At 43.0% G+C, this 24,849-nt stretch overlaps 2 protein-coding genes and 2 non-coding genes across 24 annotated transcripts in view; 1 reads left to right on the top strand and 3 right to left on the bottom strand.

Annotated features, from left to right (window-relative positions):
- The window catches only part of Sh3d19 (SH3 domain containing 19), a 181,707-nt gene extending 168,574 nt beyond the window's left edge, over positions 1–13,133 (top strand). For 8 of the 21 annotated variants that reach the window (XM_087619553.1, XM_087619551.1, XM_087619561.1 and 5 more), the window contains 5 exons: positions 1,349–1,551; positions 1,944–1,996; positions 3,959–4,163; positions 4,528–4,625; positions 7,758–10,078. In XM_087619553.1, coding sequence (XP_087475679.1) covers positions 1,349–1,551; positions 1,944–1,996; positions 3,959–4,163; positions 4,528–4,625; positions 7,758–7,874 — 676 coding nt within the window. In that variant the 3' untranslated portion in view covers positions 7,875–10,078. 21 annotated transcript variants of the gene reach the window in all.
- A 5,589-nt stretch (positions 13,134–18,722) lies between these two features.
- Positions 18,723–23,092, bottom strand: Rps3a (ribosomal protein S3a). The gene is made up of 6 exons (NM_017153.1): positions 23,007–23,092; positions 22,257–22,360; positions 21,825–22,012; positions 19,727–19,935; positions 19,236–19,345; positions 18,723–18,888 (listed from the first exon to the last, which is right to left on the bottom strand). Exons 1-6 carry the CDS (start codon positions 23,066–23,068, stop codon positions 18,767–18,769), a joined length of 795 nt encoding a protein of 264 aa, NP_058849.1. The 5' UTR covers positions 23,069–23,092; the 3' UTR covers positions 18,723–18,766.
- Positions 19,548–19,617, bottom strand: Snord73a (small nucleolar RNA, C/D box 73A). Its single transcript, XR_015679226.1, has one exon. It is a non-coding gene; the product is annotated as a small nucleolar RNA SNORD73 (small nucleolar RNA).
- Positions 21,234–21,307, bottom strand: Snord73b (small nucleolar RNA, C/D box U73B). Its single transcript, XR_015679227.1, has one exon. It is a non-coding gene; the product is annotated as a small nucleolar RNA SNORD73 (small nucleolar RNA).
- Positions 23,093–24,849: the final 1,757 nt, after the last annotated feature.

Below are 24,849 nucleotides of genomic sequence, written 5' to 3' on the forward strand. Positions count from 1 at the left end.
GCCCCGGTGAGGGGAGAGTTAAACTGCAGGATAGCACTCCCTGTGTGTTCCTGTGTTTCTGAGACCTTTTCCGGATTTATGTGCCTTTTATGCCTCACTGTAACTCTTGTGTGATTTAGAGCCCTGCCACCACACAGCTTTATGTTCTAGTTAAATGAGCAAATTAGTACAATTCACTACCTGGTGAAGACTGTAAACCTGTCGTGAATAGGTCAGACATAAGGAGCTGTCCCCAGGGGACGGGAGGAAATAAATGCAAAGGTTATCACAAATAAGGAAAATTCCGGTGCCTCAGACAGCATCAAGTCATTGGCTTCCACTTGAAGTTCCAGTGCTACCCTGAGCACAGACACCGCTCGGGCTCGTTGAATTTCAGCAGGTTTGAATGGCCATTGATCTGCCCTCAGACTTCAGTGAGAATCTGGCTACAGCAGGGCAGCCTTTCCTTACAGGCAGCTGTCTTCTCTTTACATCTCTGCTATTGAAACTTACTTTCCAGGGCTCAGATCAAAGGTTAGGGATTGAATCACACCACAGACCAAGTTTTATCTGCTTGTATCTTATTTTCACTCAAAGTCGCAGCTCATGGAGGATTCCTCCGAGTCTCAGGACTGTACCTTCTTACAGGCAATGTCTTTGCAGAGCAGTGAAGCTGATGGATGAGTGTGTGTTTTGGCTCTCCGGCATCCCGCTCCCTTTGACCTTCTAACTCATCAGGCTCATTGATACGTTCGGCTCCATGGTGGATTCAGTTCATAGCGAGCATCCCCCTGCCTGGGAGATGCCCCTTGTACACTGTCCTCATTCTTGATGCTCTACCCTGAGATTCTCAGGGGAACTACCCTAATCCCAGCATGTCTGTGGTTGAAAGGCTTTAGAGGGGCCTTGGATTGCTTTGGCACAAAGACCCAGACAAATGGAGCCCAGGGAGATTCTGTATTTACATAAGAGCTGATCAAAGGCAGATGTGCAATGTAGACACACTTAACCAGTCAGCTCTGGATCCGGAATGCTGCTGAAGTCTCAGGCCAGGAGGTTGGCCTTTTTTGTGTGACAAGCTTCACCATCTAGAAATAAGCCTTATCATTAAGTGGTGCTGCATACTCTTCTTTGTGGGAGGTTTTTTTTTTTTTTCATAGAAAAAAATATACCTTGCTCCATGGTAAACAGGATATTTATTGAAAGGAGAGGATGGAAGCTGAAACATTTTCTTAAAGTTTCTACTAGAGAGAATTTATTGTGCGTTATGAAGCGTTGCCTAACAGCAGAGCTGAAGGTGACACCAATGACGGTCTTTATTTGCGTGTGTGCGCTTGTTTAACCCGTAACCGTGCTGTTCTTTGTTCAGAGGCCAGAGGTGCATCGCTCGGTTTGAGTATATCGGAGACCAGAAGGATGAGTTAAGTTTCTCAGAAGGAGAAGTAATCGTTCTTACAGGGTATGTGAATGAGGAATGGGGCAGAGGAGAGATTCGAGATCGAACTGGGATCTTCCCCCTTAACTTTGTGGAACTTGTCGAGGATCACCCCATGTCTGGTGCGAATATTTTAAGTGAGTATGGGGGACGTGGGTATCTGTTGTGTCTTTGCCTACCTCAGGTGAACCAGTAATATAATAACACTTAAGACGTTTAATGATCATCCCACCACATTTGTCGCGGTGAGGAAAACACTTACTTTGAATGGTGATTTGTGTGGGTCACTAGTTTGATCTTTTGTTTAGGTGATTGGCAATGGCCACACATGAGAAATGACAAAGACTGGCAAGGAGTGCATTATACGGCTAATTTTGAACCCTGGTTTAAAGTTAAATAAAGTCCCCAGGAGGCTAACACTTAAAGAGACTGGAACCCCAGTGTCTACTGTCACCCTACCTATTTTTCCTGTAATACTATGTGATTTGTTTGTTTGTTTAATCTGACCCCCCCTTTTTTTTTAATGCAGGCACAAAGGTGCCACCAAAGACCAAAAATGAAGACCCTGGCTCAAATTCTCAGGTAGGAGGCTTGAATGGATAACCTTTGTGACAGCCACATTTAAACCCTGGAAGAATTGATACTATAATTACAAGGAGGAAACAGTGTGAAGTCACTGTATGTGTTATACAGCAGTATATGCAGTATATTGCATATGCAGTTATATGCAGTAGATTGTGTGGTGACTGTAATACTGTACCTAAGACTCACAGAAAGACATGCAGAAGGTACAGGGACAGACACCTCCCCTCCTCTTCTTCCTCCATTTCTGTTCTCGTGTCACAGGTGGCCATTCCATGACTCTCCTTTGTGGAAAGGGCTGCTAAGTTAGAGTCTTGTGTAGCCTTGAACTCCTTGTCATCCTGCCTCTAACTCCCAAGTGCTGATGTTGTAAGTATGCATTACCATACCTAGTTTCTTGGCTGACCTCAAATATATGACCATCCCCCTGCCTCAGCTTCCTAAGTGCTTAGATTACAGGTGGGAGCCACCAGGTCTAGTGGGTAAAGGGTTATTTTTCTTGCTTTTGTTGTTGTTGTTGTTGTTGTTGTTGTTTTTAGTCCACCAGTTACTGAGAAGGGAAGGCACGCCAGCCACTGTGGAACAGGTCCTCTGTGTCCTGTCATTTGACTCTCACAGAAACCTGTAAATGAAACCAAATCCCAGAGAAGCCTAGTGACACACATAGCCAGGAAATGGTAGTGCCAGGTCTGCCCTGCGTGACTGCAAAGCCTTTGCTACTCGAGATTCTGACCATCCATCTTGGAAGAGCTGCCCCTTCACAGGGCAGAACCATCTTCTCATGCAGTGGAGGGGTTAAAGATATGGTTTTGCTCTGTAGACAGATGAGCCTCAAACTCTAGTTAGGTGGGCCACCTCTGCCTCCCAAGGACAGGGATTTAAAGGCATGTGCCACTAAGACTGGTGGATAAGTGTTTTTTTTTTTAATTTTTTTATGTATATGGGTGTTTTATTGAATGTACTTTGTGCATCTTGGACATGAAGTGCCATGGAAGGCCAGAAGAGGGCATGAAATCCCCTGAAATTGGTGGACAGAGGACAGAGGACTCTGAGTGGTCACTCTGTAGGTGCTGGGAATCAAATCCAGGTCTTCCAGAAGAGCAGCCAGTGTTCTGAACTACTGAGCCACCTCTCCAGCCCATATGTTCTCTCTCTCTCTCTCTCTCTCTCTCTCTCTCTCTCTCTCTCTCTCTGTGTGTGTGTGTGTGTGTGTGTGTGTGTGTCTGCACATCTGTGTTTCCAGCCCCACAGAAAATGTTCCTAATGGAGAGTTAGAAGTAGCCTATCATATTAGAATAGATCACAGAAAGTTTCTGCTTAAGTATTACATGTCCCTTAAAACTAGCAAAACCCTAAACTGTCACACTTGCCACTTAAAATTATACTTTAAGAAAAGTTATTGGAAACTTATTTCTTTAATTTAATAGTAACATAAAATATTAGGTAATTTGAACAAAACTTCTGGTTTTGAACTTTTTTTTTAAGGTTTATTTATTTTATTTATATGAGTACACTGTAGCTGTCTTCAAACACACCAGAAGAGGGCATTGGATTCCATTATAGACGGTTGTGAGCCACCATGTGGTTGCTGGGAATTGAACTCGGGAACTCTGGAAGAGCAGTCAGTGCTCTTAACCACTGAGCCATCTCTCCAGCCCTGGTTTTGAACTCTTAAAAACACCTTCACATTTTTTTATATTTACATGTATATGTTTACATAGGCATGTGAATGCCCTCTGAGGCCAGAAAGGTGTTATATCCCCATGAGTTGGAGTTACAGGCGCTTGTGAGCTGCTGACATGAGTCCTTGGGAACTGAAGTCTGGTTCTCTGGAAGAGCAGCATGTGCTCTTAAACACTGAGCCATCCCACCAGCCCCTGTGGCCCCTTAGCTTTTATTCCTCACCATGTTGGAAGCTGTGAGAAATGCTACTGGGGATAAACCCTCCTGTTCCTCACCCAGATCCCTGCCTTGAAACAGGATAGCAGCCCTCCTGGAGAATGGTGCAGAGCCCTCCACAGTTTCACAGCAGAGACCAGCGAGGACTTAGCCTTCAAACGTGGAGATCGGATCCTGATCCTCGAGCGTCTAGACTCTGACTGGTACCGGGGCCGGCTGCATGGCAAGGAGGGCATCTTCCCAGCAGTGTTTGTACAGCCCTGCCCAGGTATAACAGCTGCTAGTGTGACCTACTTCAAGGGCTAAGGCTTTTAAATTGTGTATAGGCCTTTACCTCTGACCATGCTTGACTTAAGTTTATCTACATCTGGAACAGATGATTAATGAAGTCACTACATCAAAGTTATGTGGAGGGGAAAAGATCAAGGTATCATTGAATAGCAGCTCAGTTTGACTAACAAGTAGACTTTGTACAATTTTTTTGTCCTAAGTGAATATCCTTTAACTTTTTGCAAGTTAAGTAAATTCAGAACTACTTGTAAATATTTAGAGGAAGACAAGGCAGGTTCCTAAGGTGTTTGTGTTTTGTGTGACCGTCTTGCTGCATATTTGATATTCTTGTGTCTTTGCAGCTGAGGCAAAAAGTGTGGCTTCCACAATGCGGAAGGGGAAGAAGGTTAAAGCCCTGTATGATTTTGTTGGGGAAAACGAAGATGAACTCTCTTTCAAGGTCAGAATATGTATCTTTTTGTGCTCACTAACACTACCTATTTTTGCAATGTACATATGAATGGAATATTGATCATTACCTAAGAATGAAGAGTTCTCAGGCCCTATTTGAAACGGAAGAGTGTGGACAAGGCTGGAAGTCCTATGGTTCCAGCTTTTGGGGAGCAGAGGCAAGAGGATCACATTTTGAAGTCCAGCTTGAACCTCTAGTGAGGCCTTATCAAGAAGAAAAGGGGTGACAATTAGGGAGGAAGAACTAAATAAACTGAGTAAGATCTGATAGTTTACATCATCAACTGTCACTGAACGGCCTAGGGGAAAACCTTAGCTTAGTGATCTCAGTCTTCAAAGAATCCCTTGTGGCTTGGCTTTACGATGGCAGAACTTGATGTGGGAGTTTTCACTGAGTGTTCTCCTCAGTCCTCACAGCAGCTACCAGCATCTGAAGTTAATGGAGAAATCATGCTACACATGTTGGCTTTGATGTGTGTCAATTCGCAGAATTCACAGCATACCCCACAGAGAACAGGTTGTCTTCAGGGATGAGTGGCTCATAAGGCAAATAGTTGAGTTTTTTGTTAAGGGATGGTATATTGGTCATTAATATCTATTAAATAATATTTAACTATAAATGTGCATAATGTTAGTAGACAGCTATCATATATAGTCCTAGTACTCACAAAACTGACAATGGTTAGGAAAATAGCTTCAACTATTCATTATATTATAGTTTAGGGTAGTAACTTATTTGTAACAAATTTTGAATAGCCAAAATTTTACATACTTAAGCAAATTATACATAAAATACATCTGACAGTTACCGTGTTTTCATTCCGGTCTCCATAAAAAAGACTTTTTTAAAAAGATTTATTTATTTATTATATATAAGTACACTGTAGTTGTCTTCAGACACACCAGAAGAGGGCATCAGATCCCATTACAGATGGTTGTGAACCACCACGTGGTTGCTGGGATTTGAACTCAGGACCTCTGGAAGAGCAGTCAGTGCTCTTAACCACTGAGCCAGTCCTCCAGCCCAAGGAAAGACTTTAATCAAACAATTTTGCAGAGAACTATGTAGTAGTGCTACAAAGAAATCCATTTATCCTGGTAAATATACTTTCTTTTTAAAGTAGCCAGGGTCATCTTAGACCCTTGCAGAACTTTAAATCCAGGGTCTACGAAATTATTAGACATCATCCAGAACAAAATCTGATCTTCATCTGATAAAGGAATCCTAATTTGCACATGTGTGAGACACATCCTCTGTAACTTAGATGAGGATACACCAGTACTGTACTCTCCGTCAAGGCAAAGCGCCTCTAATGCGACTGCATGTGAAGCCAGTATTGTTGCTAGGGATGGGTAGGATAAGTCACTGATAGAAGGAAGCATGGTTGTGTGCAAGAATCAGGGTATAATATGCTCGGACTGTTACCAAGCAGTGTTATCGCAACTTTACACTGTAAACTGCGGCAGCCTCATCATAGCCTCTAGATTAGGAATATGGACCTTAGAACACCCTAGAATTTGAATTCTGGCTCTCCACTCACAATATGTGCAATCCTGGTAAGTTCTGCTATGGTGGCTAGTCTTTGGTTTGTAGTTATTGTTGTTTTCCAGACAGGGTTTCCCTGTGTAGCCCTGGCTGTCCTGGAACTCATTCTGTAGACCGGGCTAGCCTCAAACTCTGCCTGCCTCTGCCTCTTGAATACTAAGATTAAAGGCATGTGCCACCCAGCCTAGCATGCTAGCCAGTCTCATGCCAATTTGACACAAGCTAGAGCCATCTGAAATCAGGGGCCCCCAATTGAGAAAATGCCTCCATAAGATCTGCCGGTAGAGCATTTTCCTGATCAGTGAATAATGGGGGAGGGCCCAACCCACTGTGAGTGGTGACACTACTGGGCTCAGAGTCCTGGGTTCTATAAGAAGCAGGCAGAGCAAATCAGTAAGCAGCACCCCTCCAGGGCCTCCACGTCAGATCCTGCTTCCAGGTTCCTGCCCCGTTTGAGTTCCTCCAATGGCAGATCGTGATCTGGAAATATAAGCCAAATAAAGCCTTTCCTCCCCAGCTTGCTTTCTGGTCGTGGTGTTTTGTTGCAGCAATAGAAACCTTAACTAAGACATATATACTGCCTGAGTTTCAGATTATTTATCACACAAGGAAATTGAGAACTGGAGAGAGGGCTCAGTGGGTGAGGCCCTTGCTACATGCATGAGTTCTAGGATTCAGATGCCCACATCCATGTAAATGCCAGGAGGTCATGGCAATCTGGTGGGGACGGGGATCTCCAGAGCAAGCCGGATAGCTGTACTAGCTGAGTTAGTGAGTTCTGGGTTCAAGTAAGAGACCTTCCTTCCATATCCTAAGCTGCAGAATGATTGAGAAACACTTGGCATCAACCTCTGGCTTCTATGTGTACCCACAGACACATGCACATGCACTAATGCACACACAAGCCCACACACACGCACACCACACAAAAAACTATGAAATAGCCTCTCCCTCACAAGGATGCTGACAGTGTTCATCTATAGAACTGTAGCTATTGAACTTTTGTGAGGCACAGACGAGGACAAAGCACACAGGAGCAGGTGGCTCACCCTTTCACCTGTGACCTTTATGTAAGCATGACTGTCCGTGTGCCCCTCTTAGACGGCCCTCATGGGTAGCGAAACCATGCTCGCCTTCCCACTATAGAGCAAGTCCATTATACTGCATTATAACAGTATTACCCAGGACAGTATCTGCCACATAGTAGGTATTCTGTAAACACTTGTTAGATAAAGTTACGTGCATTTGTGTGTATATAGCTGGTACTGTCTTAGATTAAAGAGTGATTTAGATTAGGAACTGTGCGTGTGGGGGGCATAAAACATAAGCAGGAAGCTCAGCGTGGAGCGAGGCTGATGGTGGCGGGGGACTGAGTTTACTTTGAGAAAAAGAAGCCTGCAAGCAAATGTCATTAGGTATATATCATCTGTGCAGTTTATCATTTAATCCTCTCTGCAAATCAAGATAAATGAGTTATATAAAGAGAAGATTATTCACGCCGCTCCAGGTAGGCTACGCTCTGTGCTTGTACCCTGCAGAAACCAATAATTATTTCTAACTCCTGTCTCCTTCCAGGCTGGAGATGTAATAACAGAGCTGGAACCCGTGGATGATGACTGGATGCGTGGAGAACTAATGGGAAAAGCTGGGATCTTTCCCAAAAACTACGTTCAGTTTCTACAAGTCAGCTGAAGGTGAAGCTTGGCTGTTCCTTGACACGAGAACTCACTTGAACATTCACTTTGACTATCAGATATTTGCACTATTTTTTTTTAAACAGAAAGAGAAATATCTAAGATGTATGTGGCACACTAGAATTTCTGAGGGCAGAAAACCTGTAGGTTTCTTAGCTTAGCTTCGTTTGTGGAAAGGTGTACGGAGAAATGGAGAGTGAGGAAGCCGGCAGGGAAGTGTGCTTCCCCTGGGAAAGCATCCAGTGCAGGCAGGCAGCATGGGTCGGCTAACAAGCAGGAACTGTACTCATACGCCTGTTCCCATCAACACACTGAATTAACCATGCTTCTTCATTTTCTACTTTAGTTTAAAAAGAGGACGTTTGACATTCTACATGCTGTAACTATCAGGACATGGATGGTAATCTGAATTTCGTTTTTGATATTCAAATTAATTCTAACAGCTTGAGCACATTAGTCTTAGTCCTGGGGCGGAAGCTTGCTGCAGGACAGATAGTTTGTAACTAGTGGAACATTTACAAGCAGGTGGGGAAATAAGCTCATGTCCCCAAGTGCTCCTTGTGTCCCAGCATTCCCCATTTATCCAGGGACTCGAAGGGGTCAAAAGAACCAAAACCATCCCTAAGATGCCTTGCTAATACAACTAACCCCTCCACAGACATGCCACAACTTACCTCTCCTCGGTGGATGTGTATGTTAACAGGGTCATTATAAAGCACATTTTCTGAATCTGCAATCATTCCTTTGACAATTACTGGTCAGCTCATTGACTCAAGGAAAACTCATTTTCTTTGCATTACCCCAGTAATACACAAAAGCTGGATCTTGTTACAGTAGTGCGTTATGAATCTCGGAGAGTATCTTAGAATACAGAGCAAAGGGTAAGATGAAAAACAGTGCCGAGCCCCCACAGCTCACTTCGTCTCGCTATATCAGAAGTTAAAATAATTTAAGAGGACTGAAGGCTGACGCAGTACCCCCCCACCCCCAACGCATCTCTGCAGCTATTGGAGTAAACACAAGACCACTTTCCTGTCATCCAGGGTCACACGTTCTGAGTTTCAAAAGTGGTTCTTGTGTGACTCAATCAATTACAGTTTATGAACTAAAGCCAAATGCTCTGAAGACAATCTAATAATGGATTGGTGGGTTAGCATTTCGCTGGAGATGTGAAATGCTCTCCAACAGGGTTCTTCTGTTTCCAAGAAGAGTTTCATATGCTGGACCACTTCTTAATTTTTCCTGTTTTCCCAATTATCCAAAACCTGGGTGGCCAGTGATTTCCTGAACACACTGCTTCTATAAGGAAATACCTACTTTGTGTTTTTTACTAAATTTCCTATCCCTGGCATATGATTGCATTTGATTTTGGCATTTTGGATCTGGGGTTTCTACTACATGTTTTTGTTTAAGACTATTTAAAGAAAATCATTGTAGGTTTCCACTCAAATCACTTTTACGAGAATGGGAAGACGTAAAGTGTTATTCAAACTAAATTCTCATCGTCAGCAAGCCATATAAGAGCAAGAAGGGGTCAGCGGTGTGGAGAGGGGTATGAAGTGTTTCTTTGCCTGTGAGATTTCAATTTAATAGTGAGGATACTGAACAACCTTTCTCTATTGAAGAAAAAAATCCCTCTTGATATTGGCTCTCTGTAAGCAGAATAAGTGCAATAGTTGTGTATCTACTTGACACTATAATAAACTGAACTCAACTTTTCAATTCCTTACCGCAGACGAGACTGCATCTTTCAGAATGTGAGCCTACCTGTCTTATCCTTGTATCTCCCGTCCTTTGTTTGCAGGGCGGGTGTGGTGGACAGATGGCGGCTTTCCACTCAGCACCTTTGCTTTTGTTGATGCAAATATATATTGAAACAAATCCTTTTTTTTCCTTCTTTTGCCATCTCACTCTACCATGCTGTTTTTCTTGCTATGTATTTCTCTCTCAACTAATAGGAAGCAAAATGTAGCTGTGGGGCTTGCATGGGTACTTTCTTATTATAAATTGATTGAGGTCAAGGCAATAGTCAAAGAAAAACAATTGTATATGAAGAGAATTTTATGAGATAAATGGAAAGGGGTTATTGTGCTTGTTTCAGATTTTTTAGGTGAAAGTTTGATACTGTTCTCATCTTTGTGAGTCAGCTTTTCATAGCTGTGACAAAATACTCAATCATAAACAACTTAAAGGAGAAAACAAGTTTGGGCCTGATGAGTTTTCATTCCTAGGTCACCTGGCTCCATCACCTTGGACCTGATGCAAACCAGAACATCATGGTGGGGAGTTTTCCAACATATAGACTCTGTGAAAGAGAGAAGAGGTAGAAAAGGGGAAGTAGGGAACAGGAAGAGAGGGAAAAAGAGAGCCAGGCACAAGATGCACTCTTCAGAAAAACACCTCAAATCGCCTTCCTCTGTCCCCTAGTATCCTACTCAGCCGTCAGTTCATCCACCGTGGATTCCGTCCATCCAGGGTTAGTTCATCTGACCATGGCCTGACCCCATCTCAGTAATGCCTCTGGACAGAGAGCAAAACCTTGCACACAGGAGTCTTCTGGGGACACCTTCATACCCAAACCATACATCATACAGACCTCTTGAAGTACTCAGGTTTTGAGTTTGCTTTTGTTTTTAGGTTAAAACTGGAGAAGCCATTTTTAGTATATTACCCTTAGTTTTTGTTTTTGCAGTAGAGGGGACTGAACCCAGGTCCTCATACATATTGGGCAAGCACTCTGCTACCGAACTACATTTCCCCAGCCCAATATGTTACCCTTTGAACCCTAAAAGATAAGGTGTCTCTTTAGATGCCTTTGTGTTCATTGCTACAGGAAGAATGTAATTCTTTCATTGCTCTTGCAAATCAGTCTGCAACATTTAGAACAGTTAATATTAGTGTATTTATCAAAATGTATCATTAGAACTGACATTTTAAAAATGATGATTATAGGACTGTAAGTCAGTATCCCTAAAAAGCAATCACAGTTTGTATTCAGTTTCTCAAATTTAGATATATAAGCCTGAGAAAACAGCAATGAATATATGGATCAGGTAAAGGGAGTATTTTCACTGTGTATGAACATTAATGTTTCCTTTTAATTAATGCCAGATGCACATAGGCTGTAAGACTCATGATTCGATGCCATTTTGAATGTCATTGAATGAATTCATAGGCTGATTTTTTTTTTTTCCTAATGGGAACTAATGGGAATTCATTTTCTACCTTACTTTTTACTTCACTGTATGGAACAAAATCTGTCACCTCCCTTAGAGCACTGCCGCCATCTAGGGGCCTCTCCTTTCATTACAAGCTTTTCTTTTTCTACCACAAGTGTGGGGCCACAGAGCTCAACAGGGTTACAGGACTTGTAACCGCAGAGCCCTAAGTACAGCCTAGCTCTGCGGACAACAATCCAGTCTTTTCCATTTACTGTGCTGAAATAACGTGTTTCTCTTTAGCTGTTAGAATTGTTTAAGTGGCTGGAGAGACAGCAGTTAAGAGCACATGCTACTCTTCCAGAGGACCTAGGTTCAGTTCCCAACACCCTGGCAGGCCACTCACAATTGCCAGCAGCTCCAGCTACAGAGAACTGGCGCCACAGGCACCTGCATACAGTGGCTTTCACTCACACTGACACACAGAGATGAATACAAATAAATCTTTAAAATGTTTTGGTATTTTCTTAGCCTGTAGAAGTTACAAAGGCATGGGGAGGCCAAAAGGGGTGGGTGGGGGAACACCCTCATAGAAGCGGGGGGAAAGGGAAAGGAAAATAAAATAAAAAGAAGTTACAAAGGCTCACACAACTCAATAGAAAGAATCCCACAGGTATTCCTGTAATATCCCAGTACTAGGGAGGCTGATTCTGTCTTATAAAACAAGAAGGGAAGGAGGGGTAGGCATTGATGGCAAAGAACAAATTAAAGCTCTGGATTTTTTAAAAAAGATTTTTTGTGCATGAATGTTTTGCCCACATGCATATATATGTACCATGTGTCAGAAAGTGTTGGCTCGTCCAAACTGGAGTTATAGATGGTTATGAGTCACCATATGGGTGCTAGGAATTGAACTCAGGTCCTCTACAGAACATGTGCTCTTAGCCTCTGAGCCATCTCTCCAGCTTCTGAAATGTTCTTTCAGATAGAGAACTAGCCGGGTTGGTAGTGTGTGTGTGTAATCCTAGAGACAGACAGATCAGGAATTCAGGGTCATTTGCCTACTTATTGAATTTTTCAAAGCTAGGCTAGGCTACATGAGACAGTGGTCCCAACCTTCCAAATGTTGTGATCCTCTGATACAGTCCCTTATGTTGTAGTGACCTCCAACCATTATTGCTACCTCATAACTGTAATTTTGCTAGGTAAGAATTTTAATGGTAATATCTGATAATGCAAGCCCCAGTGGGGGTCCCATCCCACAGGTTGAGAACCACTAGTCTTGGAGGGCAGTTTGTGGGAAAGAAGTCCTGTTTTATGTAGATACAGTACCATTGTTACGTAGAAATTCAGACTGTGAGCTCATCCACTGATGGAGAGTTCTTTCTTGGTGACTGCCTGTAACTTCAGGTCTGTAGTGTTTTAGGGCTGTGTAACAACAAGCCATCTCCAACCTCTATGTCAGATAAAAGAACAATGAGTCTGGGGAACATTCTAGATGATTTTAAACAACTGCATGTCTTTTTTTTTTTTTTTCCAGAGCTGGGGACCGAACCCAGGGCCTTGCGTTTGCTAGGCAAGCGCTCTACCACTGAGCCAAATCCCCAACCCCGGCTGTGTACTTTTCAAAAATTAACCATCTTTTTGCTGTTTGTACCAGTGTCTCCCTGTGTATCCCAGGCTGAACTAATTCATGATCATCCTGCTGAGCTTCTCAAATGCAGGATTAGTCATGCCCCACATCTGGATGGCCATCAATCTAAATTATTCTGTATTCCTTCTTTAAATTTTTTTTTTGTTCTTTTTTTCGGAGCTGGGGACCGAACCCAGGGCCTTGCGCTTCCTAGGTAAGCGCTCTACCACTGAGCTAAATCCCCAGCCCCTCCTCCTTTAAATTTTTTAAAAAGACAAGTAAAACAAAAAAAGCCCAGGTGTGGTGACCCATGCCTCTAATCCCAGCATTTGTGAGGCACAAGTAGGTGGATCTCTGAGAGTTAGAGACCCAGTTTGATCCAAAAAAAGGAGTTCTAGGTTAGCCTGGGCTGTTACACAGAAACCTGTCTCAAAAAAAAAAAACAAAAACAAAAAACCACACACAACATTGAGAGAGAGGGGTTGAAGGAGAGAAAGGAGAACAAGCCAGAGCTGATGGAACGTTCATGCTCTGCTGCTTGTGGAGGTGGTGGGGTGTCAACCCTAAGAGGGGTTAAACTTGAATCTGAAGCCAACTTGGCCAATATAATGAAACCTCTTATCTATAGGACACAGTGGCATATCCTATAATCCTAGCACTTGTAGGCAGAGGCAAAGAGGATCTGGAGTTCAGGAATATCCTTTGATATATATTTCAAAGTCTACATGAAATCAACCCCAAAAACAAGTCAATCTACATTTATTCTCCCAATCATGGAGAAGTATTCTATTAAGAGTCCTGACTCAGGCTGGAGAGATGGCTCAGTGGTTAAGAGCACTTCAGCCTACCATTGTTTTCCAGGCACCACTGAAGACGAGTCCTAATTTCTCAAAGGATCAAAGGATCCAGTGCATTTAACCCTCTAGTTCAGTACCATAAAGACAGCACTGTTTTCTCTGTGGATGTTTGAAAGTGTTGACAGGATTTTTAAAATACACAATGGTGAAAACGTTGTGTGCAGAGGAAATGGGCTAGTCAGAAGACTCTGCTAGACCCAGGTGACCCTGGAGTGACAGCCTGGCAAAACTATAATAACCATTAGGATATGTATGCCAAGTCAGGTGACATAGTGCATGTCTTTAATCCCAGTACTCAGGAGACAGAGACCAAAGGACAGGCCGAGTCTGAAGTTAGCCTGATCAGTATAGTTCCAGGCCAGCAAGAGCTACATAACTAGACTCTTATCTAAAAAAAAAAAAAAAGAAAAAAAAAAAAAACAAAAAAAAAAACCCAAAACTGGGAAGCTGGGTGGCATTCCTTTATCCCAGCACTTGGGAGTAGTTCAGGACAGCCTGGTCTACATAGTGAGTTTCTGTTTCTGGTGAATTCCTGGAAAATCAGAGCTATGTAGTGAGACCATGTCTCAAAGCAAAAATAAAGCATTGATCCTCTACAAATGTGAATCTCAAAGTGGTCTGCCCTGTGTTGGTTGTTCCTACTAGATGGGATAGATCATGTTCTAGGGGATGGATATAGAAGATTTTGTGAACCAGGTAAGGAAATTTATGGAAACTGAATACCTCAGGGAAGAGATTCAGGACCACCTTCTCCAGCACAGTACAGAGCAGAGCCCTGCAAATAAAACTCACTCTTGTCAACCACTGATGATGCTGCTTCTGACCTCTGAAGTGAAAGCATGATTGTATCCAGCCCCCCGAACCTACAAGTGGTACCCAGGCCTAAATACCATGGGAGCCAAGAAACTAGTGTTATCAATAGCCTGAATAGTTGTGCCCATTTTTAAGCTGAGTCATAATTTACATAAAATACTGGATAGCAAATAATCTATGAATCAACACCATATACTGTCAACATGAAAACAGTTGTCTTCACAGCTCCTTCACACTTCCAGTCAATCACTTCATCCCTTTCAACTCTCCACCACAACCACTGTTCTGGTTTCCACACCAGATTAACTTCTAAATTCATAAAAGCATATAGTTCTTTCTTTCTGCCTTCTTTTGCTATCGTTTAAACATACAAATACCACAATTTGTTTACCCAATGTGTTAGGCTTTTAGTACAATGAGTAAACTTGGTACCAACCTTGACTTATGTTGTGTTGCTGCGAAGGGACACCGTGACCAAGACAACTTACAAAAGGGTGCATTTAATTAGGGGCTGATTTACAGTTTTAGAGTCCATGGTCATCATGGCAGGAAAACAGACAATGGCAGTGGCTGAGTTTTACATCCTGATCTGCAGGCAACATGCAGAGAGAGACACCAGGCCTGCCCTGAGCCTTTGAGACCTCAAAGCACAGTGGCACACCTCCAAAAAAGGCTATATACCTAATAATTCTAAGAGTTCCACTAACTGGAGACCAAGAATTCAAGCCTAGGCACTTAAAGGGACCATTCTCATCCAAACCAATTTTTTTAATTGCATTTTAATTTACACTTTAAATGTTATCCCTTTTCCCCTCCAGAAACCCGATATCCCATCACCACCTTGCCTCTGAGGATGCTCCCTCCCACCGACATTACCCTACAACCACCAACTTTCTAAAGTAGTTTGTGTAAACATGACGTCTCATCTCTTTTAGACACCTAGGAATAGGATCAAATCAAATCAAAGCAGTGGTATGTACTCCAAGGCCCAAGGAACTTGAGAGGCTGGGGCAAAAGGATCACTTCAGCCTGGTACTGGAAACCAACCTAAGCAATATACATGTAGTGAAACTTACTTAAAATAATTAGGTGGGCTAGAGAGATGGCTCAATGGCTAAGAGCACTGACTGCTCTTCCAGAGGTCTTGAGTTCAATTCCCACAACCACATGGCTCACAAATGTCATGAGATCCCTCTTTTAGTGTGTCTGAAGACAGCAACAATGCATTCACATACATAAATCTTTTAAAAATACCAGGGCTAGGTTCATGCTTTTCTCCCCGCTAACCAGTGAGTTTACTGGGGTTACAAGAGTGGGTTGTGTAGGCATGAATTCAAGGAAGGTGCATCATTGAAAAGCCCACATCAGCATTGGAGTACAGATCGCTTAAGAAAGCTATAGTCTTAGCATTTACACAGAATGCTCAGGCTGCCTGCTGAGTTGTAGAGCCTCCTTCCTCCAGCAGTACTTACTGTTTATACGTGCTCAGGGAGCCATATTTGGTGGCTGTTTGCTTAGGTGGCAGAGACTGGTACACATTGGGATCCTGGTACCTTCTTTTTGCAGCCTGGCTGTCATGTAGTAAGCATCATCTTCTGCCACCCATAACCTGATATTCTTCAGTCACCCATGCAAAGGCAGTGCCACTAAGCAACCTTCATCATTAAAGAAAGCTAAGAGATCCATGCTGAAATATTTAATGTGTGAATATTTTGCTTCCACCTTGTGTACCACATGCATATCTGGTCCCCGTGGACTTTGGATCTGCTGAACCAGTTACAGATAACTGTGAACCACCACATGGATGCTAGCAATTGAACCTAGGTTATATATCCCACAAATATTTACTCGAAGTCAGATTTGATTCTGAATCAGAATAAAGTGCCTCTAATTGGTGCTTCATGTTTACACATGTGGACTGCTGTAGTTTCATTAACACTAGCAGAAGACAGGAGGCAACTGGCAAGGACTTTACCATTCAATGACTGGTACAGGACAATAATGTTTTTAAAGATTTTCTACTCTGGTACCAAGCTTCCTTTTCCTGCGACATCGCCTCATCCTTCAGGTATACACAGGATGTACACGTAAGACATGGCCTATGCAAAGAGCAGTCAAGAGGTTACATTCTTGGCATACTATACATAGAACGTGTATGTAGGCACACAGAGCTTGTAGAACTTGACACACTTGGGCAACCTTGACTTTTGATGCTCTTCAGAAAGGCTATTAATCTAACCAACAGAGGGTAGAGCCAGATCCAGTCAGACATTTCATTAGTTGCCATCAGCAAGCCTTCTCAGAGGCACAGCTGAAGGCAACCTACAGCACTGATCTCAGGTCCATACTCTAGAGCCTTTAAGGTAGGCCTAATAGGTCTTAGATTTGACCTTGGTGACACTGGTCTCCAAGTGGTCAGTCACACGGATTTCATTTATAAAAAGCTAACTAACATACCACTTTACGCAAAACCAGGAAGCCAAGCCTGCTACTTCTCAGAGCATCATCACACTTTGCATTGAATCAAAGCACTGCAGAACAGTGAACTTTCCTGGAGTCCTTATCAATACCTCTCTACAGGTGGCAGTGTGATGGAACCAGTAAGACTCAGGAGATCCCCACTATTGTCAATTCAATCCAAGCTTTGAGTTGTCTTTATTACAAGGCATTCTTCATGCAGTAAAAACTTTAGATATGAAATTCTAGCACCACTTGTGATTGACCTCTACCCTGTAACAATGGTTTCACTAAAATTTCTAACTGAGGGTGGTGGTGGTGGCACTTAACTGTAATCTCTGCAATTCATGGAGGATGCATTAAAGGCCAACCTAGGCTACACAGAAACCTGTTTTGTGCAGCTGCTCTTCCAGAGCAGCCAGGTTCAGTTCCCAGCACTACATGGCAGCTCCAGTTCCAAAGGGAATCTGCAGGCTTCTTCCTGCACATATGATACACTGAGGCACACACACATTTACACAAAAATGTTCTTAAAACTCCTGGATACAAAGTACATGGAAATAATACTTAATATTGAACGAGTACTGTTATGAGAACTTCCTGAGAAGTGACTACCAAAGAACATGCTTCAGATAATCAAGTAACTGCAGTCACCAACCTAGTGATCACTGAATGCTTAAAGCACTGGAGCAAATGAAGACCAAAAGGCGTAACAGTGTTGCAGATGATTCCTCATTCTCCCATACTGTTCAGTTACAAAGGCCCATCCCTTGATCTCCTAGATCACTTCCCCCTTTTCAAGTTAATCTACAGTTAAGGCTGCTCTCAGTCCACAGTGAGCATCACACAATTTTGCTTTTCTATGGTAGACTAAGGTAAAATTACTCAGAGACCTTTGGAGGCACTTCTTATAACACATGTTCAAGGTGGCCTGTAAGTAGGCTTACATTTTAACTGAACACATGAAATGAGCCAGCCGCTTATTTCTTGTTTTTGCTTTAATGTATGTGCAGGTCTGGTGCTTGAAAAGATGTGGGATCCCTGCAACTTGAGTTTTAGAAGGATGTGAGCCACCACGTCCTCTGCTAAGAGCAGCAAGTGCCCTTAAAGGTGTGCCATGTTGAGCTCCTGGCTATCTTATATTCACTCCATGAAGGATGCTGGTCCTTTTGTGACTCGAGCCCACAAACAAGATGGGCTATTAGTAGCAGCACTATCTGCTTCTTTACCAAGACATCAACAGGCTTACCTGAGGTACATATGTCAACAGATACCTGACAGCTAGAAAAGTAGCCATAATAGTGTTTGCTCGCTACCATGACCAAGGCACCTATTAATACTATAAACAGACCATTTGCCTAGAGGATAGAAATCTGTTAAACTTTACCCTGTAAAAGTATAGGCTAGAACTGGAGGAGGCAACTAACCGCTTAATGAAAATTAAGAAACTGAGTTAATTTGAACAATGACAACTTTCCGAGTGACACACTAAAAAGGGGGCGAGCTCAATAGCAGAGCACTTACCTAGCATGTTTAAGGCCTGAGATCTGGATGATCCCTGGGCATCGTAAAACCTTTACAAACCATTTCCAGTAGTCAATCTTTTGGCTCACCAACTGTAGTTTCTAAACTAGTGGTTCTCAGCCTTCCTAATGCTGCGACCCTTTAATACAGTTCCTCATGTTGTGGTGACCCTCAACCATAAAGTCATCTTTGTTGCTACTCCATAACTGTAACTGTGCTACTGGGTAGTATGAGTTTATTTAAAGGGAGGAAAAAAAGAACTTTGGAGTATGCTGGTATCATAGGGTGTGGTGGCACATGCCTTTAAACCAGATATTTACAAAATCATTAAGTCCAGCAGGTCACACTGAACAATACCTGATTCACCAGCTCTCATAGTTTAAAACAATGTCCAGAAGCAATCATCACAAATAGGACTTTTTATTTGTCGCTATTAAAAATCTGGATTTTAAACGGATTCTTGGACTGGTGGTTCATAGCCATCAGCTCGTTCAACCTTAGCACCTGTCTCATCACCAGTTGTTTTGCCAGAACTACCGCCTTCACCATGGAGCTCCATGAGTTTTCCCACTAAAAGGAAAAGAAAAACAATCTTGTTATAGACAAGTATAAAAAATGGTCTTCTGTACTACAGACAGAAGAAAACAGACCATCATTTTGTCCTAGAAACCTACATGTATAGGCTGGCTCAGTGGTTAAGAGGCACTTGTTCTTGCAGAGGAACTGGGTTCGGTTCCCAGCACCCACAGGCGGCCTGTAACCATCTCTAACTCCAGTCCAAGACCACCAGTGTCTCCAGGAATACATTCATTATACACACAGGCAGGCAAATTAAATCAAAAATTCTAAAGTCATTTTTAAAAATGTACTTGGTCCCACAAATTTCTATCTCATAAACATGATTTTTCCTCACTTACATTCAAACTTGGGTTTCTTCAGCATTTTGACTTTCCTAACAAAAACGTCATGGAGAGGATAGATGGACTGGCAAGCCTTCTCTATGTCTTTCCCAATGCTGTCTGGAATCCTGCAAGAACAAGAAACTTTTAAAAACAAGCAACCAAAACCCCAAAGTCTAGTTTCTCACACAGAAGCAATTTTCTTTAAATAGAAAAGAAAACAATCGTAGAAACTAACAATCTTAGAAAGTATCTAAATTGTAACACAGCCTAGCAAAATTAAAATTAGCATGTCTTATAACCCTCTTAGCTACCTATATTCTGCATGGGAACATCAGAAAAATGTGAGTTATTATCAGTGGTCATCAACTGGGACCGAAACATTTTCTCATCACACATTCCCATGATTATGTAAAGTTTTGTTATTGTGTATTAAAGTCAAGTCTAAATTTCACTCTCCACAAAACAGTGATTTGAGGTTCCACCTCAAAAAGAAGAAACACACTTACAGTTTATTAACTACTTCCTTCAAGTCATTTGTCTGCACTTCTCGGGTCATGATCTCCATCATCTTCTTGCGGATCTGGCGGACCTGCTGGTGCTGCGCATAGGATGTCTTTCTAATCTGGTTGTTACGTTTCTTAGTGAAACCAACACAGAAAAGTCGGAGCAAATACCCATCGGTCGTCTTCACATCAACATGAGCTTCAATCATGGTCTAGTGAGAAAAGGATGCTGTCAGCTCATAAGCGTTTGGGGTTTGCTGTTTTCTGAGACAGGTTCTCACTATATAGCCCTGGTTGGTTAGCCTTGAACTTAAGAGACCACCCCCTCCTTTTGTGTTTTTAATGGCCTAAATCAATTTTTAAGTGCTAATTAAAAAGCTTGGGATGTCAAACCCATGTGACATAATAAACAAGTGTGCAACTTCCTGAAAGTGAAATTAGAATGATACCCCAAATCATTATTGTTACCCTGCCTTTAAACCAGTCAATTGAAGTCACATCCCTTACATTTATACCAACACTCGCAAACATAAGAGCTTTGAAAGTTAAATTAAATCCTAAGACGGTATAGACAGAATAAAACTGTTTTTATCTTTTACAAAGGAAAACTAGGTTGTATGTGGTGGCTTTAGTTCCAGTACTCCAAGCAAGAGGCAGAAAATGCTGGATCTCTTAGTAATTTGAGCCCAACCTGCTCTACATAGAAATTCCATGCCAGCCAAGGATACAGTGAAACCCTGTCTCAAGAAACCAAAAAAAAAACAAAAACAAACAAAAAAAAAACACACACACAAAAAAAAAACCCTACAAAACGAGCCACACACAACCCACACCCGAAATCCCTGCAGTTTACAAAGGCAGATCCAAAGTTCATGGCCAGTTTGGTCTGCATAGCAAGCACCACATCACAACAGGTAGGCGATCCTTTCATGAAAAAAGGGGGCAGTGGAGTTCTACTATAAAAATGTATTTTCTCGGGAGGGCGGCAATGGGGGGAGGGTGGGGAGGGGAACACCCATAAGGAAGGGGGAGGGGGAGGGGGATGTTTGCCCGGAAACTGGGAAAGGGAATAACACTCGAAATGTATATAAGAAATACTCAAGTTAATAAAAAAAAAGTAAAAAAAAAAAAAAAAAGTATTTTCTCAATGCTCTTTATTCCAAACTAAAGTTATGCAAAGAACTTAAATACATAATTCCAGAGCTAAGATCTAAATAAAATCTGCAACTAGGCCATACTACCATCTTTTAAAGGGCCATTTTAGTGGCTAAGTGATCTGACATCTTTGAATTTTACAAACTACATTTATTTACAAATTATACACCCAATATTTGCCATGAGTACATGCCTTCAATCCTATCACAAGAGGCAGGATTATGAGCCTGAGATCAGCCTAAATAGCATAATCAGAACTGCCTAAAAACAAAATCTTGACATCACTGCAAAGGAGTCTATAACAGTATTTATTAAATAGCTTATTATTTCCAAAATTACATAAAGTATATAAGGGAATGTCAGCAAGAAATGTTATCGGTGAAATCAGTAGGATTCATATGGGACCGAAACATCCTGTCATCACTCATTCCCATATACAATATGTCACGACTGTCACCCAGATACATCTGAACAGCTTTGTCCTGAAACATGGGTTGCTGCTCTCTTTGTTGGTCACCATTTCCCTGCATCTGCTATTTCATCTTCACAACTCCATGAGCTGACTGTCATTGTCAGACAATCAAGTCACCTAGAGCATCTTTTCACTATGAACTCAAACATTCACCAAACTGGCAAAGCTCCCCACTCACGTCATGTGACCATAACAAGCTAACACTAGAAGACTAAGGGCTGCAGCTCAGTGTTAGGACTGCCTGCCTAGCACGTGGAGCGCCTTGGGCTCTAGTTCCAGCACAGAAAAGCAGTGATACTTACTGATGTGAAACAGGAGGCCCCAACTCCAGGCTGCTGCTTCACACCAAGAAAAGCATCCCAGTTGGAAATGAAATCCAACTCTCCAGTCACGTTTGCTCCTTCCTACCAACACACCCATGATGTTTTTTGCACACCCACACCACAGCACTGCACTCATAGTTTTTGGTCTCACCTGCCACTTTTTGACCATGGAGCACATTTTGTCCCGGGTAAGATCCATGCCATGGAAGTTAGTCAGACAGTTTTTGCCCTGAACATCCTCAGTAATTAGCTTGAACTTTCTAAATGCAACTTCATCGTTCTGTAGATCTGCAAGACTCACTTCGAACACACGACCCTTGAGGCCATCTGATGCAATTTCTACAAAAGAATGACAGATCCTGTTAACTTGTTACCAAATCCACCTCCACACCAGTGACTTACTGGCAATACTTCAATGTCTCCTTGGACAGTTGCATAAACACTTCCTTGCTGCCGCAAATGTATTAAAAACAAGCACTCCAAAATGCCAAGCCTGCAACCACTGGGCTGACATTTCAACCAAGTCCCCCAGCAAAATACACATGCAACAGCTTAGGAACAAAACAAAATATATGGTACTCACTGGTTCCTTGAGTCCTTGTAACTAGTGTTTTCCCGATGTTCCTAATATTGAACATTGCTGGAGCTTTCACATCATACCAGTCTTTCTTAGAAAATGGATCAACCCTGGGTTGGAGAGAATAACCAAGTTTCTTTGTAAATCCTAAGAACAAGCCTGACAACTTTTAAACTCTTCTTCTTAATACTTCTATTGACACAACTTCCCAGGCAAAATCTTGTAGAGGGCTTGCATTTAATACAAAATGACGCCCCCTCACCGTGGGGTGAACCTGTAAGGCTGGCTTGTCAGCCAATGCATGAACCAGTAGGTTAGAAAACATGCCTTCTGCACTCCCCCATTACATAGGCTATTATATACTGCCCCGGAACCCAAAGGACTTCTGACATTAACTGGTACGAACTGCTATCACGAGTTCCCACGAGGTCCCGGCACGCAAGTGACATGGGGTCAACCAGAGTGACTGCCGAGCCTCCTGACGTAGAAGGGGCGCTAAAAGTGCAGCGGACTTCAAGCAACCCAGGAGGCCACAGTTCGAAACACGCGAGCAACTACTCGAGACGCAGGGCGGGCTCCCACGCGGCACGCGACGCCCGGCCCAGGGGGAGAGGCAGCCGTCCGGATCGCCGGCCAGCAGCCGTACCGCGCAATCCACCATGCATCCCCACCATCCGCCCTACACCGCAGACCAGAACCTGCCCACCGACTCCTGCGGGACCCAAAGACCGGGGGTTCGCGAAATCCGCCACTTACACTTTCTTCTTGGCTCCCTTCTTGCCACCTTTCGTCAGGCGCTTGTTCTTCCCGACCGCCATGGTGCCGCTCTGAGAGCCAAAAGGGCGGAAGTACAACTCGCGCGAGAACTTAATGCGAACCGGGCGGGGAGCGCTGTCTACGTGACCCTTGCTCTTTCGCCCTTCCGCCTTTGATAATCTCGCGACACTTCCCAGTCTCCTTCCCACCGTGCTGCCACAGCGCCCTCGTGTGTCGGGAGGTCGCGCAGCGGGCCGCGGACTGGCTATGGGAGACTGCTATGCACAGGAGCTTGCAAATTGTCAGAAATGTTCAACTCACGTCGGGTTTCCTATGTTTCCCTGAGTGTGGGAAGTTTCCGTACAACGAGATGCCGTCTGAACTCTCTCAAGGTTTTAATTTTGAGAGGATGTTTCTTCCCTAGATCCTGGGCTTTGAATCACAAAACCATGTTCAAGTGGTGACTTAAACGTACTTAACCTTCTGGCCTCTTTAGCCATCAGTGTGTGAAATGGGAATAATCACGTGATTTATTTCATAATGTTAGTATAATTAAATAAACATAACTTCGGGCATGCTGTTCACGTGCTGAGATGGTTGTGTGGTGAACATTCATGAAAAGAGAGTCTTAGCCACGTGTGATAACACATGCCTGCAATCCCAGAGCTCTGGAGGCAGGAGGATAGCAAGTTGGAGTAGAGCCTAGAGTATGTGGTGCGTTCCAGACTAGCCTGAACTACCTAGCAAGACAGATTGGGGGGGTAGGGGGGGCCGAGAAAAAATATATATAAAACTCTTATACATTAGTAATCATATTTTTATTTGTTTTGTATGACTATGAGTGTGGTTGTTCGTGTGCCTCACAGGCCTGTGTGTGGAGGTCAGTTCTCAAGAGTTGGTTCTCTTCTTCCACCACGAGGGTATAAGGCTTGGGGAGAGACTGCCATCCTGAGCACACTGGCCCTCAGTGCTGCCATGCCTGTACCAGCTGAGCCACTGCCACAGCCCTGGGGTTTTGTTTGTTCTGGGATAGGAGGAGCGTTTGTTTTTTTTAGTGGAGTAAGGAACTAGAGTGGCTTTAGTGGTAAAGCCCCAGCATGTCCGAGGCCCTGGATTCCATCTCCAGCACTCCAAAATGGCACAGTCATGATCAATTGTTGTGCTTAACTGCCCACCAATTTTCTTAATGCAAACCACCCCTTCCCCATTTTAAAAAATGACATGTTTACTTTTATGTGTTTTGCCTGCATGTATGTCCGTGGGAAAGTCCCAGATCACCTGGAACTGGCTTACAGACAGTTGTGAGCTATCATGTGGGTCCTGGGAATTGAACCCTGGTCCTCTAGAAGAGCAGTCACCACTCTTAACCACTCAGCTATTTCTACCTCTAACCCCACCTCTCCACACCCCCACCCCCACCTCTGGCTTCCCATTTTTCTGTTTGTTTGTTTGTTTGTTTGTTTGTTTCAAAGCAAGAGTCCTCCTATGTTGTTTGGGCTGACCCCAAATTCATGCTCCTCATGCCCCTTCACATCCAGCTTGGCAATAGTGATTCAGCAGAGCACAGCCTGGTGAGATGTCACTAGCTACCTTGAGGGTAGAACTGGCCTGTGAGGCTTGGTATTCAGGCAGCAGTGTATTGAGTTCCTTTCTCTAACTTCCTCTCTGACCAAAGCCAAAACCAAATAAATGGTGACCAGTCAGAACCAACTCCCTATTCACCAGGCTCCCAAGAAGTTTTTAAATCCTTTTTTCCCTTCAAATATAAAGATTAACTGTGATTCAGAAACAAATTGAAAACTTTCTTTGAAAAACAATAGACTGCGATTTGAGAGGAGGGCTA

This window comes from Rattus norvegicus, chromosome 2 (genome assembly GCF_021556685.1).
Source record: "Rattus norvegicus strain SHRSP/BbbUtx chromosome 2, alternate assembly SHRSP_T2T, whole genome shotgun sequence".
NCBI lineage: Eukaryota > Metazoa > Chordata > Mammalia > Rodentia > Muridae > Rattus > Rattus norvegicus.